The sequence below is a fragment of the Pecten maximus genome, chromosome 13 (genome assembly GCF_902652985.1).
Source record: "Pecten maximus chromosome 13, xPecMax1.1, whole genome shotgun sequence".
Taxonomy (NCBI): Eukaryota; Metazoa; Mollusca; class Bivalvia; order Pectinida; family Pectinidae; genus Pecten; species Pecten maximus.
The window spans coordinates 31,885,323-31,902,518 of record NC_047027.1 but is presented as its reverse complement, the minus strand read 5'-3'; the positions used below and the strand labels follow the sequence as shown (position 1 = coordinate 31,902,518).

Below are 17,196 nucleotides of genomic sequence, written 5' to 3'. Positions count from 1 at the left end.
TGTGTGTTTCTGGTATCTAAATATAACACATCGTCAATATATTTATAGGTGAGATAAAAGGACTTACTATGCACGCTTTCTTCTCTGACAATGTCTTCAATATGATCAGCCTCATATAAATACAAACAGTCGGCCAAGAAGAGTAACAAGTAGATAGAAAATATCGCGAAGAGGACAACAAATAGAAAAACACGAAACAACCTTTATTATACAATTTTTATCAGGGTGACATTATGCGTGGAGACATAGGAATCTACACAACAACCACTTAACACAGAGGCTGAGACAATAAGATAAATAATATATACAACAACCACTTAACACAGAGGCTGAGACAATAAGATAAATAATATATACAACAAACACTTAACACAAAGGCTGAGACAACAAATAAATAATATATACAACAAACACTAAATACAGAGGCTGAGACAATAAGATAAATAATATATACAACAAACACTAAACACAAAGGCTGAGACAATAAGATAAATAATATATACAACAAACACTTAACACAAAGGCTGAGACAACAAATAAACAATATATACAACAAACACTTAATACAAAGGCCGAGACAATAACATAAATAATATTTACAACAAACACTAAATACAGAGGCTGAGACAATAAGATAAATAATATATACAACAAACACTTAACACAGAGGCTGATACAATAAGATAAATAATATATACAACAACCACTAAACACAAAGGCTGAGACAACAAAATAACTAATATATACAACAACCACTAAACACAAAGGCTGGGACAACAACATAAATAATATATACAACAACCACTTAACACTAAGGCTGAGACAATAAGATAAATAATATATACAACAAACATCAAGAGAGGAGGTTACGATTGCAAATCAAGTTTCTGTTGTAGGGTGAAAGGAGATCTGTTTGAGGGTTAAGATGTATTTATAGTTCCTTCTAGATTGTGAGAGTGCAAGTGAAAATCAGTTTCATGGTCTAGGAGATGTAATTGTGGTACATGAAAAGTCTGTTTCATGGTCTAGGAGATGTATTTTTGGTACATGAAAAGTCGGTTTTATGGTCTAGGAGATGTATTTGTGGTACATAAAAAGTCAGTTTCATTGTCTAGGAGATGTGTTTGTGGTACATGAAAAGTCAGTTCCGTGGTCTAGGAGATGTATTTGTGGTACCTTGTATGTTGTAAGGGAGCTACATTGTATGTTTAGTTTCAACTCATTGTACCTTTATTTATATGAACCTGGAATCTGTAATAGATACCAACGTGTACTCAGACCCTATGGTTCTCGACATGTCTCCTGACAAAAACTGTATGAGTGAGCCAAGGACATGTCGTGTTATAGAATCAAGTTAAGCCGACATATAGTCGTGCAGCAACACTGTACGAGTTTATTTACATTTTCATACCCTTCGACATCACGTGAAAGGAACAGAATCTAATATCGTGGATAAGTATAGATCCATATTACACCGTTTGATAACATAATACTGTCGGACTTAGGTAGGCACAAGCTACATTAATGTATTACATTATACAATATAGGGTTAGAAACAGATCTCCGGTCACTGGAGAACCCTTGTTATATAATTTGTCTAGACAGAATATCGGAGGATATAACATAATCAATATCCAATTGTTATGACTGGCAGTGTAACGATGGATGGGAGACACTTTGTGTCTAAACAGATTACATATGTATCGTTAACTGTCAGGAACATTTACATAAAACGTAAACATGACAATAATCATACTAGTTTGTGTAGATCCGACCCTCCTTTAAATTACAAACATTCGTGTCATTGATATAAAGCCGGGGCTACCTCAATCTATCGTGTAAATCTCGTGTTAAAACTGATCAATCGCTCGGGTTAGGAAATACAGGTATGTGCAACACTATATATTTTATACAGCCTATTAAAGAAACGATATCCTGTATCCCGTTATGTGTAAGGCTATAAGGATATTTCACACTGTTACAGTGACGATATCCTGTATCCCGTTATGTGTAAGGCTATAAGGATATTTTACACTGTTACAGTAACGATATCCTGTATCCCGTTATGTGTAAGGCTATAAGGATATTTTACACTGTTACAGTAACGATATCCTGTATCCCGTTATGTGTAAGGCTTTAAGGATATTTTACACTGTTACAGTGACGATATCCTGTATCCCGTTATGTGTAAGGCTATAAGGATATTTTACACTGTTACAGTAACGTTATCCTGTATCCCGTTATGTGTAAGGCTATAAGGATATTTTACACTGTTACAGTAACGATATCCTGTATCCCGTTATGTGTAAGGCTTTAAGGATATTTTACACTGTTACAGTAACGATATCCTGTATCCCGTTATGTGTAAGGCTATAAGGATATTTTACACTGTTACAGTAACGATATCCTGTATCCCGTTATGTGTAAGGCTATAAGGATATTTTACACTGTTACAGTAACGATATCCTGTATCCCGTTATGTGTAAGGCTATAAGGATATTTTACACTGTTACAGTAACGATATCCTGTATCCCGTTATGTGTAAGGCTATAAGGATATTTTACACTGTTACAGTAACGATATCCTGTATCCCGTTATGTGTAAGGCTATAAGGATATTTTACACTGTTACAGTAACGATATCCTGTATCCCGTTATGTGTAAGGCTATAAGGATATTTTATACTGTTACAGTAACGATATCCTGTATCCCGTTATGTGTAAGGCTATAAGGATATTTTACACTGTTACAGTAACGATATCCTGTATCCCGTTATGTGTAAGGCTATAAGGATATTTTATACTGTTACAGTAACGATATCCTGTATCCCGTTATGTGTAAGGCTATAAGGATATTTTACACTGTTACATTAACGATATCCTGTATCCCGTTATGTGTAAGGCTATAAGGATATTTTACACTGTTACAGTAACGATATCCTGTATCCCGTTATGTGTAAGGCTGTAAGGATATTTTATACTGTTACAGTAACGATATCCTGTATCCCGTTATGTGAAAGGCTATAAGGATATTTTATACTGTTACAGTAACGATATCCTGTATCCCGTTATGTGTAAGGCTATAAGGATATTTTACACTAAGTGTTACAGTAACGATATCCTGTATCCCGTTATGTGTAAGGCTATAAGGATATTTTACACTGTTACAGTAACGATATCCTGTATCCCGTTATGTGTAAGGCTATAAGGATATTTTACACTGTCACAGTAACGATATCCTGTATCCCGTTATGTGTAAGGCTATAAGGATATTTTACACTGAGTGTTACAGTAACGATATCCTGTATCCCGTTATGTGTAAGACTATAAGGATATTTTACACTGTTACAGTAACGATATCCTGTATCCCGTTATGTGTAAGGCTATAAGGATATTTTATACTGTAACAGTAACGATATCCTGTATCCCGTTATGTGTAAGGCTATAAGGATATTTTACACTGAGTGTTACAGTAACGATATCCTGTATCCCGTTATGTGTAAGGCTATAAGGATATTTTACACTGTTACAGTAACGATATCCTGTATCCCGTTATGTGTAAGGCTATAAGGATATTTTATACTGTTACAGTAACGATATCCTGTATCCCGTTATGTGTAAGGCTATAAGGATATTTTACACTGTTACAGTAACGATATCCTGTATCCCGTTATGTGTAAGGCTATAAGGATATTTTATACTGTTACAGTAACGATATCCTGTATCCCGTTATGTGTAAGGCTATAAGGATATTTTACACTGTTACAGTAACGATATCCTGTATCCCGTTATGTGTAAGGCTATAAGGATATTTTACACTGTTACAGTAACGATATCCTGTATCCCGTTATGTGTAAGGCTGTAAGGATATTTTATACTGTTACAGTAACGATATCCTGTATCCCGTTATGTGAAAGGCTATAAGGATATTTTATACTGTTACAGTAACGATATCCTGTATCCCGTTATGTGTAAGGCTATAAGGATATTTTACACTAAGTGTTACAGTAACGATATCCTGTATCCCGTTATGTGTAAGGCTATAAGGATATTTTACACTGTTACAGTAACGATATCCTGTATCCCGTTATGTGTAAGGCTATAAGGATATTTTACACTGTCACAGTAACGATATCCTGTATCCCGTTATGTGTAAGGCTATAAGGATATTTTACACTGAGTGTTACAGTAACGATATCCTGTATCCCGTTATGTGTAAGACTATAAGGATATTTTACACTGTTACAGTAACGATATCCTGTATCCCGTTATGTGTAAGGCTATAAGGATATTTTATACTGTAACAGTAACGATATCCTGTATCCCGTTATGTGTAAGGCTATAAGGATATTTTACACTGAGTGTTACAGTAACGATATCCTGTATCCCGTTATGTGTAAGGCTATAAGGATATTTTACACTGTTACAGTAACGATATCCTGTATCCCGTTATGTGTAAGGCTATAAGGATATTTTATACTGTTACAGTAACGATATCCTGTATCCCGTTATGTGTAAGGCTATAAGGATATTTTACACTGTTACAGTAACGATATCCTGTATCCCGTTATGTGTAAGGCTATAAGGATATTTTATACTGTTACAGTAACGATATCCTGTATCCCGTTATGTGTAAGGCTATAACGATATTTTACACTGTTACAGTAACGATATCCTGTATCCCGTTATGTGTAAGGCTATAAGGATATTTTACACTGTTACAGTAACGATATCCTGTATCCCGTTATGTGTAAGGCTGTAAGGATATTTTATACTGTTACAGTAACGATATCCTGTATCCCGTTATGTGAAAGGCTATAAGGATATTTTATACTGTTACAGTAACGATATCCTGTATCCCGTTATGTGTAAGGCTATAAGGATATTTTACACTAAGTGTTACAGTAACGATATCCTGTATCCCGTTATGTGTAAGGCTATAAGGATATTTTACACTGTTACAGTAACGATATCCTGTATCCCGTTATGTGTAAGGCTATAAGGATATTTTACACTGTTACAGTAACGATATCCTGTATCCCGTTATGTGTAAGGCTATAAGGATATTTTACACTGAGTGTTACAGTAACGATATCCTGTATCCCGTTATGTGTAAGACTATAAGGATATTTTACACTGTTACAGTAACGATATCCTGTATCCCGTTATGTGTAAGGCTATAAGGATATTTTATACTGTAACAGTAACGATATCCTGTATCCCGTTATGTGTAAGGCTATAAGGATATTTTACACTGAGTGTTACAGTAACGATATCCTGTATCCCGTTATGTGTAAGGCTATAAGGATATTTTACACTGTTACAGTAACGATATCCTGTATCCCGTTATGTGTAAGGCTATAAGGATATTTTACACTGTTACAGTAACGATATCCTGTATCCCGTTATGTGTAAGGCTATAAGGATATTTTACACTGTTACAGTAACGATATCCTGTATCCCGTTATGTGTAAGGCTATAAGGATATTTTACACTGTTACAGTAACGATATCCTGTATCCCGTTATGTGTAAGGCTATAAGGATATTTTACACTGTTACAGTAACGATATCCTGTATCCCGTTATGTGTAAGGCTATAAGGATATTTTACACTGAGTGTTACAATAACGATATCCTGTATCCCGTTATGTGTAAGGCTATAAGGATATTTTACACTGTTACAGTAACGATATCCTGTATCCCGTTATGTGTAAGGCTATAAGGATATTTTACACTGAGTGTTACAGTAACGATATCCTGTATCCCGTTATGTGTAAGGCTATAAGGATATTTTACACTGAGTGTTACAGTAACGATATCCTGTATCCCGTTATGTGTAAGGCTATAAGGATATTTTACACTGAGTGTTACAGTAACGATTTCCTGTATCCCGTTATGTGTAAGGCTATAAGGATATTTTACACTGAGTGTTACAGTAACGATTTCCTGTATCCCGTTATGTGTAAGGCTATAAGGATATTTTACACTGTTACAGTAACGATATCCTGTATCCCGTTATGTGTAAGGCTATAAGGATATTTTATACTGAGTGTTACAGTAACGATATCCTGTATCCCGTTATGTGTAAGGCTATAAGGATATTTTACACTGTCACAGTAACGATATCCTGTATCCCGTCATGTGTAAGGCTATAAGGATATTTTACACTGTTACAGTAACGATATCCTGTATCCCGTCATGTGTAAGGCTATAAGGATATTTTACACTGTTTCAGTAACGATATCCTGTATCCCGTTATGTGTAAGGCTATAAGGATATTTTACACTGTTACAGTAACGATATCCTGTATCCCGTTATGTGTAAGGCTATAGGGATATTTTATACTGTTACAGTAACGATATCCTGTATCCCGTTATATGTAAGGCTATAAGGATATTTTACACTGTTACAGTAACGATATCCTGTATCCCGTTATGTGTAAGGCTATAAGGATATTTTACACTGTTACAGTAACGATATCCTGTATCCCGTTATGTGTAAGGCTATAAGGATATTTTACACCGTTACAGCAACGATATCCTGTATCCCGTTATGTGTAAGGCTATAAGGATATTTTACACTGAGTGTTACAGTAACGATATCCTGTATCCCGTTACGTGTAAGGCTATAAGGATATTTTACACTGAGTGTTACAGTAACGATATCCTGTATCCCGTTACGTGTAAGGCTATAAGGATATTTTATACTGAGTGTTACAGTAACGATATCCTGTATCCCGTTATGTGTAAGGCTATAAGGATATTTTACACTGTTACAGTAACGATATCCTGTATCCTGTTATGTGTAAGGCTATAAGGATATTTTACACTGAGTGTTACAGTAACGATATCCTGTATCCCGTTATGTGTAAGGCTATAAGGATATTTTACACTGTTACAGTAACGATATCCTGTATCCTGTTATGTGTAAGGCTATAAGGATATTTTACACTGAGTGTTACAGTAACGATATCCTATATCCCGTTATGTGTAAGGCTATAAGGATATTTTACACTGAGTGTTACAGTAACGATATCCTGTATTCCGTTACGTGTAAGGCTATAAGGATATTTTACACTGTTACAGTAACGATATCCTGTATCCTGTTATGTGTAAGGCTATAAGGATATTTTACACTGAGTGTTACAGTAACGATATCCTGTATCCCGTTATGTGTAAGGCTATAAGGATATTTTACACCGTTACAATAACGATATCCTGTATCCCGTTATGTGTAAGGCTATAAGGATATTTTACACTGTTACAGTAACGATATCCTGTATCCCGTTATGTGTAAGGCTATCAGGATATTTTACACCGTTACAGTAACGATATCCTGTATCCCGTTATGTGTAAGGCTATAAGGATATTTTATACTGTTACAGTAACGATATCCTGTATCCCGTTATGTGTAAGACTATAAGGGTATTTTGCACCGTTACAGTAACGATATCCTGTATCCCGTTATGTGTAAGGCTATAAGGATATTTTACACTGTTACAGTAACGATATCCTGTATCCCGTTATGTGTAAGGCTATAAGGATATTTTACACTGTTACAGTAACGATATCCTGTATCCCGTTATGTGTAAGGCTATAAGGATATTTTATACTGTTACAGTAACGATATCCTGTATCCCGTTATGTGTAAGACTATAAGGGTATTTTACACCGTTACAGTAACGATATCCTGTATCCCGTTATGTGTAAGGCTATAACGATATTTTACACTGTTACAGTAACGATATCCTGTATCCCGTTATGTGTAAGGCTATAAGGATATTTTATACTGTTACAGTAACGATATCCTGTATCCCGTTATGTGTAAGGCTATAAGGATATTTTACACTGAGTGTTACAGTAACGATATCCTGTATCCCGTTATGTGTAAGGCTATAAGGATATTTTACACTGTTACAGTAACGATATCCTGTATCCCGTTATGTGTAAGGCTATAAGGATATTTTACACTGAGTGTTACAGTAACGATATCCTGTATCCCGTTATGTGTAAGGCTATAAGGATATTTTACACTGTTACAGTAACGATATCCTGTATCCCGTTATGTGTAAGGCTATAAGGATATTTTACACTGAGTGTTACAGTAACGATATCCTGTATCCCGTTATGTGTAAGGCTATAAGGATATTTTACACTGAGTGTTACAGTAACGATATCCTGTATCCCGTTATGTGTAAGGCTATAAGGATATTTTACACTGAGTGTTACAGTAACGATATCCTGTATCCCGTTATGTGTAAGGCTATAAGGATATTTTACCGAATGTTACATAAATAGAGGTTCCCAAACACGTGACGGTTGTCGTTCATGTTGATCTAACTCGCGTTAGTTAACTTTATCTGGTTGAGGCAGATCTTTTGATGTAACACTTTACAACCCTATGACTACAGAATACTAGCTTTAATGAACCGATTTAGACAATAATTCATTGCTTCTTTAAGTCTTTTTTTTTTCATTTTAGATCACGTATCAAAGCCACAAAAGACAATCACCAGTCATTTAAAGATTAATTTAGTAGATTAGAATGTCGATGTGGAATCTTAAAGGGTAATGTTAGCATTTGATTATAACAACACGAAACTGACATCATCACAAACCATTTTATTATATGATGATGTTTATAAAACAGGACACATTTCCCCAATAACAATAACATGATAGATATAGTATAAATAATAACGAGCGGTTACCTGTTATACAATTACAGTCACAATGGTCTGCAAGGTCATTTAACAAAGTTAGGCAGTACTTACGTGAACAGAGAAGAGTTGTTTTATAGCCATGGACAAGGTAAGATTGGAAATTATAAAAGGACAGATGATCATGAAGGTAAGGATTTTTTGTAACTCTAGGACATGTTCCGCTGGAGGGACTGGTTTGGTCTAGGTTTTTTTTAACGTCCTGTTTACAGCCAGGATCATTTAAGGAAGTGCAGTACTACAGTACTTTGAAGTAATATACATGTATCTGTTTCCGTCTATAAATCCTTATTAGGTATGTTACTATTAACAGACAACCGAAATGTACTCGGAGAAATCAGGATATCACAGTAATATGAGGACAATTAAAGGGGGTGGGGGGATCACTGACGAACTTCCATATGGATTAACAAATCAAGAACGTTTTATAAATATGATTCATACAACAGAAATATCGAAATCGTAAAAAAACAACAGTTTTCACAAGCATACGTTCTTAATTCATGTTTGTGACGTCATAGAAGATCGTGGCTATTCGTTTAGCAGTCAGATCTCGAGAGGTCAAGATTCAGTATCCAATAAAATGTTACCTTTCATTCATTTACATAATAACGACACGTGGCAACATACAAATACACAACAGAAATTTAAAACTGTACCACAGAACAACATAAATTTAATTGTTATAAGAAACCATTACCTCAAAATACAATCAAATTTTGTTTACAGGCTAAAATTTGAATGTTAAACTGAAACTTTTTGAGATTCTTTAATGTGCTGGGTAATATAGAGTTATAGTACCCGATCTCACAATGATCTGCCTCTGGAATTAAAACTTCCAGACGGACAGAATGATACGTAAATCCGTTGTCCTTGAGTTCATTATTTACTTCCGTAAGAAGTCGTTCTGTTATGTTCATTTCCGTTACAACCGTGGTCATTTTCGTGTTAACGTGGTCATTTCCGTGTTAACGTGGTCATTTCCGTGTTAACGTGGTCATTCCCTGTTAACGTGGTCATTTCCGTGTTAACGTGGTCATTTCCGTGTTAACGTGGTCATTCCCGTGTTAATGTGGTCATTTCCGTGTTAACGTGGTCATTTCCGTGTTACAACCGTGGTCATCTCCGTGTTAACGTGGGACAGTTACACTATTCCCAGCCGTTTCCACTGTTAGCGGTAAACAGTGTGTGATAACTTGGCGGTGACGACATTCCACCAGTGGCGCCACCTAGGGAAGCAGACGACGTGTTACTACGAATCCCGGGTAATACCTAGAACATAAGAAATATCAAATATGCTACAGTTAAACTGATTTTAAATGTTTGTATTAACAACACGAGAATCTTGGTCTCCAAAGTGTCATCGATGTGGACCAATACCTGTTCAAGGGGAGAGAACTCTGACTCAACATAGATATTGCTTTACTGGACCGTCTAGACCTTGGCTCTATTGTGAAAGTAGCATGACAGAGGATACATTCACACAAAATATAGTGATTCTGTTGTGACACTCTGCTGACTGAATTCTCTATTCAGATGTTGTTAAATGTAAATTGTAGAGAATAGCTAGAAAATAACTAATGGAAAATAACAAATGTTCTTGTACAATGAGGTATTCAAAGGTAGGAGTATATATATATATATATATATATATAAAGTGTCAAAGAAGTAATATGAACAGTATAATCCAGATAACACTGGATCCTCACATAAATGTATGGAGGATACGAATTACTTGTAATGATTATATGGGGCAAAGAAGTAATTCAAACAGTGTAAACAATAAGGTTTGTTAAATTTTCGAGGCAATCCGCCCCTTTATCAAAACACAAAAAATTACAAATACAATCACATGATATATATAAGAAGTACTGGAAATACAATAAAATACAATAAGAATAATGTTTTAGTAACTGGAGAAAACCACAATGAACCCTTCGGCAAACGTGGGCCGAAGGCGGATACTAGCGTGACTGCATCATGTTCAACACTAGAACGCTATGCGACCAACGGCAGAGATATTTTGAATTCCCCCGCACGTGAAAGTATATCGAAGAGTTCAAAGACGATTCGTCCCTAAATACTGCTAGTGGACGACATTGCATTCATATAAAAAAATGTTGCATTATCGTCTCTACAGTGATTGATTAAATATCGTGTACAAAGTCTGAAAAACTTTAGAAAAATATGTTTTAGATCATTAGAATTATAGAGAGTGGTGTGAAAAAAACTACTACAAATATTTATCAAGACTGAAAATATAAGAAATACGAACTCTTCGATAGTCTTTCCCTGTGTTTGGCTTTTTATTTTATTATTATTTACCGCCACATGGACATTTCAACTTTATTCTATATATATATATATCAAGTATGTTAAATTTATGGATAACAACCGTCTGGTTAAATCCATCTATAGAGAGTTACCTCGAGGTTGGCACTGCTGTAGCTGGGCGGTAAACTACCACGCTTCTGTCCTGACGTCATGGCCGGGATGTCGTCATCATCACCCTTCTCTGACGTAGTTTTAGAGGTAGTGAACAGACTAGTGAGGTCAGGACCGGAGACCGAGGAACGAGCGTTACCCACGGCGTAACTATGGGCGTTAAAATTGTCCAACTCGTGACTGTTGGTACCCGTCATAGAGGCGATCTGTGTTAAAAACAGGAACAGTTAACAAATCAGCTATACACAAAAATGTAAACATGGAAAGATGTCACTGTCATTGTACAAAGGAGGGACGTACATATCAACAAAACAGAATAATGTACAAACAATACGGCGAATACCTAACAGTAGTAAAAAAAAAAGTCTCGCAATATGATAACATCACTGACAAGCATTATACGATAATATTATTTTCATTACCGTATTCTACTTTAAGTCAATAAAATTCTTTTAAATAAGAATTTTAAAAAGAACTTTGATGGATTTTTTAAACAACAGGGAAACAATTAAGGCAACAAACATCTCCACATAAGCGGCAACAAAACTGAGCAGTACAAACAGAAAGACATTGGTAGGGATACCTGTAACAGTTGTACATACCTGGGTAATTGGTAGGGATACCTGTAACAGTTGTACATACCTGGGTAGTTCGCACGTGGTAAGGGAAGTTTTTGTTTGCGGCAGATGGCCTTGTCAATAACTGAAAATAAAATGTGTATACAAGAAAATACTCGTTTTCAAAATATAGGATATACGGGCGATGTCAACGTGAAAAAGATTCTAGTTTGTTACTGGAGTTCTGTCTCAAAATTCAATAGTGTTCAGAGAACACACACAATTCCACATGATACATCAGACGGGCGACTGATTACAAATGATAAAGCGAACAGAAATAACTGTTTTCCCTTTTACAACGTAACATTGGTTTATACCTATTTTGATTTCCCTACCTCCAAACTGTGTCAAACGGCCATCCGTTCATATATTATAACTAAACTTGTTTATATTTATTGAAGTAATTCGATTATTTTGCAATGTCTAAATTTTGTGAAAAAATATAATTTTTGCAATGTCTAAATTTTGTGAAAAAATATAATAACATACAAGCTACATGTCATTACCATGGCAACATGAGGGAGATACAGAACGTAACAGTAAACAATCGGGTGATATAATTCCCGCGTTTGTTTTACAAATCGCGGAGGTCGAGGGTAAACTTATCACCATGACAACGTAACGAATGTCTTGTCAGTATAGACCAACCAACATCCAGCTGTCTCACTCTTACCTGGAAGAAAACATGTCCGAGAAAGGAAATCAACATGGACACTCCGTGGACCGTCTTCTCCCGCATCCACTGGGCCATGGCAAACATGGCCACCAAAATAACGATTGGTCCAGCCCAGAACCTGTAAACAACAACAACACAGATACAAACATGGCGACCAGAATGACGATTGGTCAAGCCCAGGACCTGTCAACAACAACAACAACACAGATACAAACATGGCCACCAGAATGACGATTGGTCAAGCCCAGAACCTGTCAACAACAACAACAACAACACAGATACAAACATGGCCACTAGAATGACGATTGGTCCAGTCCAGAACCTGTAAACAACAACACAGATACAAACATGGCCACCAGAATGACGATTGGTCCAGCCCAGAACCTGTCAACAACAACACAGATACAAACATGGCCACTAGAATGACGATTGGTCCAGTCCAGAACCTGTAAACAACAACAACACAGATACAAACATGGCCACTAGAATGAAGATTGGTCCAGCCCAGAACCTGTCAACAACAACAACAACAACACAGATACAAACATGGCCACTAGAATGACGATTGGTCCAGCCCAGAACCTGTAAACAACAACATAAATACAAACATGGCCACTAGAATGACCATTGGTCCAGCACAGAACCTGTAAACAACAACAACACAGATACAAACATGGCCACTAGAATGACGATTGGTCCAGTCCAGAACCTGTAAACAACAACAACACAGATACAAACATGGCCACTAGAATGACGATTGGTCCAGTCCAGAACCTGTCAACAACAACACAGATACAAACATGGCCACCAGAATGACGATTGGTCAAGCCCAGAACCTGTCAACAACAACACAGATACAAACATGGCCACCAGAATGACGATTGGTCCAGCCCAGAACCTGTCAACAACAACACAGATACAAACATGGCCACTAGAATGACGATTGGTCCAGCCCAGAACCGGACATCACAGATACATTTTGCAGCCTATTTTGGACTAGATACTAGTAATACTACAATTCTCTTGGGACAATATTCAAATCACCGATATGATCAAATCTTAGAGTATAAAATGTGTGTTTATGATAGTCGTATAGTCTTATTTAAAAGTATATAAAAAAACTCGATAACATTACTGAATCGTGATATATAACAACATATAAGTATAGACTGTATACCGTAGGTACTAACACGTCAGTATAGGGTGATTGACAGGTGACCGTATTATAAATCTCGACCTGTAGGTCAATATACGTAGGTTATTAAGATTAGACATTTTATTGTTAATAGTATTATAGGATAAAATCGTGAGCTATACACAAACTTATATCTTATATAAAAGTGACCGTCGCATGTTATTTATAGCTCGTTCTCGAAGGGTAAGGTTTGTCGTTTTCGTGTTTGTTATAAATGAGAACATTTCCTAGTACCTGATTAATGTTTTTTTATTTTTCAGTGTCCAGATCTTAGTGACATTGCCAGTAAATATAATAGAGTTTGATGAAGATTTAGTCAATGTTCTGGAGTACCGATTGCTGATTTGATAACTAAATGTGTTACATGTAAGGTTCATCATTTTACAAATATCATGATCTTTGAACCAAAATGACTTTTTTTCTGAAACCTATTGGAAACCAAACATCTCTATCCCAAAGACAGAATTGTTCTTGTTTTGACAAATGTTTCTCAGTAGGTTTTTCTGCTATCTTTCCTCGTCTACTACACGCCATTTTCGCTGCAAATAAAACTCAATTTCCGTTGTAAAGCCTCTCGAATCTGTCGCCCGTGTATAATACTTCATAATGAATATCAATGTTAGTATACAGTGTACTTTTATTGTTATTTCTGATTTGTTAATCCCCCCCCCCCCCCCCCCCCCCCCCCCATAAACATCAAAATACAGGGGTTATTTTCTGAACAAAAAATCACCCATGACCAGGCTAACCTACTGTAGGAAAAGCGATTTCACAGGTAAAATGTATCAGTCAATCAGAGGCTAAAATGTTTGATTTATCAGCCAATCATATATCATACAATAGGTTGAAATTAATAAGCCAATCAGGTAATTTAAGCGTCAATTAATCAACCAATGAAAGGAAAGTGGCTTAAATAAATCAACCAATGAGAGGTTACAGACTGCATTCCATTGTATAATTCCCTATTGTAGTTTTGAATACTTTAAAATGTGTAGATCAGTATGTGAATGTTATGAACATTTGTTCCTCATTAACCTTGTTAACCTCATATCTCCTTCACATCAAGGTAATAATTGTATAAGTTTACTTACCAAACTGTATAGAAGATGAAGAATGGGTAGTAGAATAGCGATTTGGTTTTGAAGTGTTTCAGTGTAAAGAAAATGGAGTAACAGAACCACGCCCACCCGATCAGACGCAGCGATATCAGTCCGTATCCAGGAGGGCTCTCATACAGGTAGAGTACCTCACCTGGGTCGAACACCTGTAACATACGTCACGCTGGTTAGATATACACAGCTCAAACACACGACTTGAACCCATAACTCGAACTCACAACTCAAGCACACAACTCAAACACCCAACTCAAACGCACTACTCAAACACAGGACACAAACACAAAACACAAACACACGACTGAAACAAAAAAGTTAGACACACAAATCAAACTCACGACTCAAGCACACGACTCAAACACACATTCCAATCACAAAACTCAAGCACACGACTAAAACACAAAATTTAGACCCACGACTCAAACTCACGACTGAAACACATAAACACAACTCAAATACTCAACTCAAACACACAACAAGTTATAACAGAACACTTATATATGGACATGTTAACAATGATGGTTTTCATCACCCTGGACAACACTACTGTACACACCTCGGCTTCGTAGACAAACAGGACGGCGTAGACTATGGTGTAGAGTGTGAAGAACACTGTGACCTTGATCGTGCTAGAGGCTGGAAGGCGCCCTCTGGTGATGGTGTAGCCCTTCCCAACCAGTATCAACATCAACAGAAACACCAGGTCACTGAGTGCACCAAAAACGCGACCTGAAATATCGTCAAGAAATTCAACAAATTCGGCATATGCTGAATTGATATAACATTATAATTTAGTTGATGCTTGTGTTGTTTTAAAGATAAAGACTAAGATAACACAACTCATTTTCAGGCAAAGTTATAGAACTGACCTACCTGCTAATTCCAGTTGGTTATTTTCGTACCCGTCCGCCGAGTACTTTTCCGTTTGCCACACTGAGGAAGAACAGATTGATGAGCCAGAGCGAGACAGATAATATGTACAACTTGTACGTGGTGTGGAAAAGTTGGCGAGACTTCAGCATTACTGACAACGAGAAATAACGAGATGATACACACGACTGAATTTTGAATTTTACAAACACTTAAAACACGTCCCTAAAATACACTTTTAACACATAAATTTATAACTTTTAAAACCAAAGATAGCGTCACGAAAATACATTTGCAAAATTAATTTTCATTTCATGTGAACGAGAACTTTTTTCAGACCGGATGTCGGGTTTCTCACTTCCGGTCGTAATACATTAACTTAACGTACTTGCACAGATGATTGCTCCGACGAGAAGGAGAACGTAGACACCCATGAAGGCGATGTCTGTGGGCAGGATGTCTGTAAAAAACTGTCTGTTTTAAAGTTCGGTCAAAGAAATATGTCAGACGATTATTGAGTTCGAAAATATGTTTTGCAGACGTCGGAATCGATATAAAATAGCCAGTCCCAATTATATGAGGGTCAAAAAATTTCTTCAGTTATTATGAGGTAGTATAATTGCCCTAAAATTAGAAATACATCAATAGGCGTAATGTGCCAATTTACAATTAGACAACTTGTTATCTTGCAGAACACATCCACGAGGATCTCCATTTCTATGAATTATATTGCTTGCCGCTTGTAATATTACAAAACTCGTCTACTGAGAACTAATTATATAATCTTTATAATTTAACCATTATCTAGACTTACAGAACTCGTCCGCCGAGAACACGAATTATATAATCTTTATAATTTGACCATTCTGTAAACTTACAGAACTCGTCCGCCGAGAACTCGTAGTGTAGCATGTCCTTGTCATCCTTACTGTTCATCATGTGTAGAGAGTAAGTCAGGTTCATACCTGTCGGCTGGAAAATCAAACAAGCAGTGTCTACAGAGTTATTTTTGTTTACGTTATTTACCAAACCAATTGTATCGGCTGTCATTGTTAGACAGAATTGTCCCCATGGAGAAACATCACTTAATATGAAAACATACTGATTAGATCAATTTTGATATACATTTTATATTTACTTTTTATATACAATATACACAAGCGCGTGCATTAGGAATAAATACCCAAGTTCTACTCCTCCTCTTTCAGAATACATACCCCCGATGTTTGATCACACCGACTGATGGCCACAAACCACCATCGTTCACGTGTGGAACGGAAGGTACGTCCTCCAATGCACGTGATATATTCGACGCCATTGCGCGTGTTTTCCTTACATCCTGACCAGGAATAGAGTATCGACAAGGCGATGATCTGGTTGTTGGCGGGATCGAGTGCAGCTACTTTCTGGTCACAAGACTGCAACAGATACATCAAGTATGTTATGTATGGAACGGTAGGGAAATAATTCAAGGGAGGTAACTCCCGTGTCCTATAACACTGCCCTTAATGTCGTGTGTTTATCATATTCCCCTGTATTCCCTCGTGCTAACGACTTTTGA

At 36.5% G+C, this 17,196-nt stretch overlaps 1 protein-coding gene across 1 annotated transcript in view; it reads right to left on the bottom strand.

The window, feature by feature from the left end:
- Positions 1–8,599: 8,599 nt before the first annotated feature.
- Positions 8,600–17,196, bottom strand: part of LOC117341017 (transmembrane protein 145-like) — a 17,421-nt gene continuing 8,824 nt past the window's right edge. The window contains 11 exon segments of the mRNA XM_033902818.1: positions 8,600–9,989; positions 11,144–11,368; positions 11,805–11,864; positions 12,453–12,573; positions 14,742–14,914; positions 15,322–15,494; positions 15,639–15,684; positions 15,686–15,789; positions 16,024–16,095; positions 16,514–16,607; positions 16,853–17,053. Coding sequence (XP_033758709.1) covers positions 9,867–9,989; positions 11,144–11,368; positions 11,805–11,864; positions 12,453–12,573; positions 14,742–14,914; positions 15,322–15,494; positions 15,639–15,684; positions 15,686–15,789; positions 16,024–16,095; positions 16,514–16,607; positions 16,853–17,053 — 1,392 coding nt within the window. The 3' untranslated portion in view covers positions 8,600–9,866.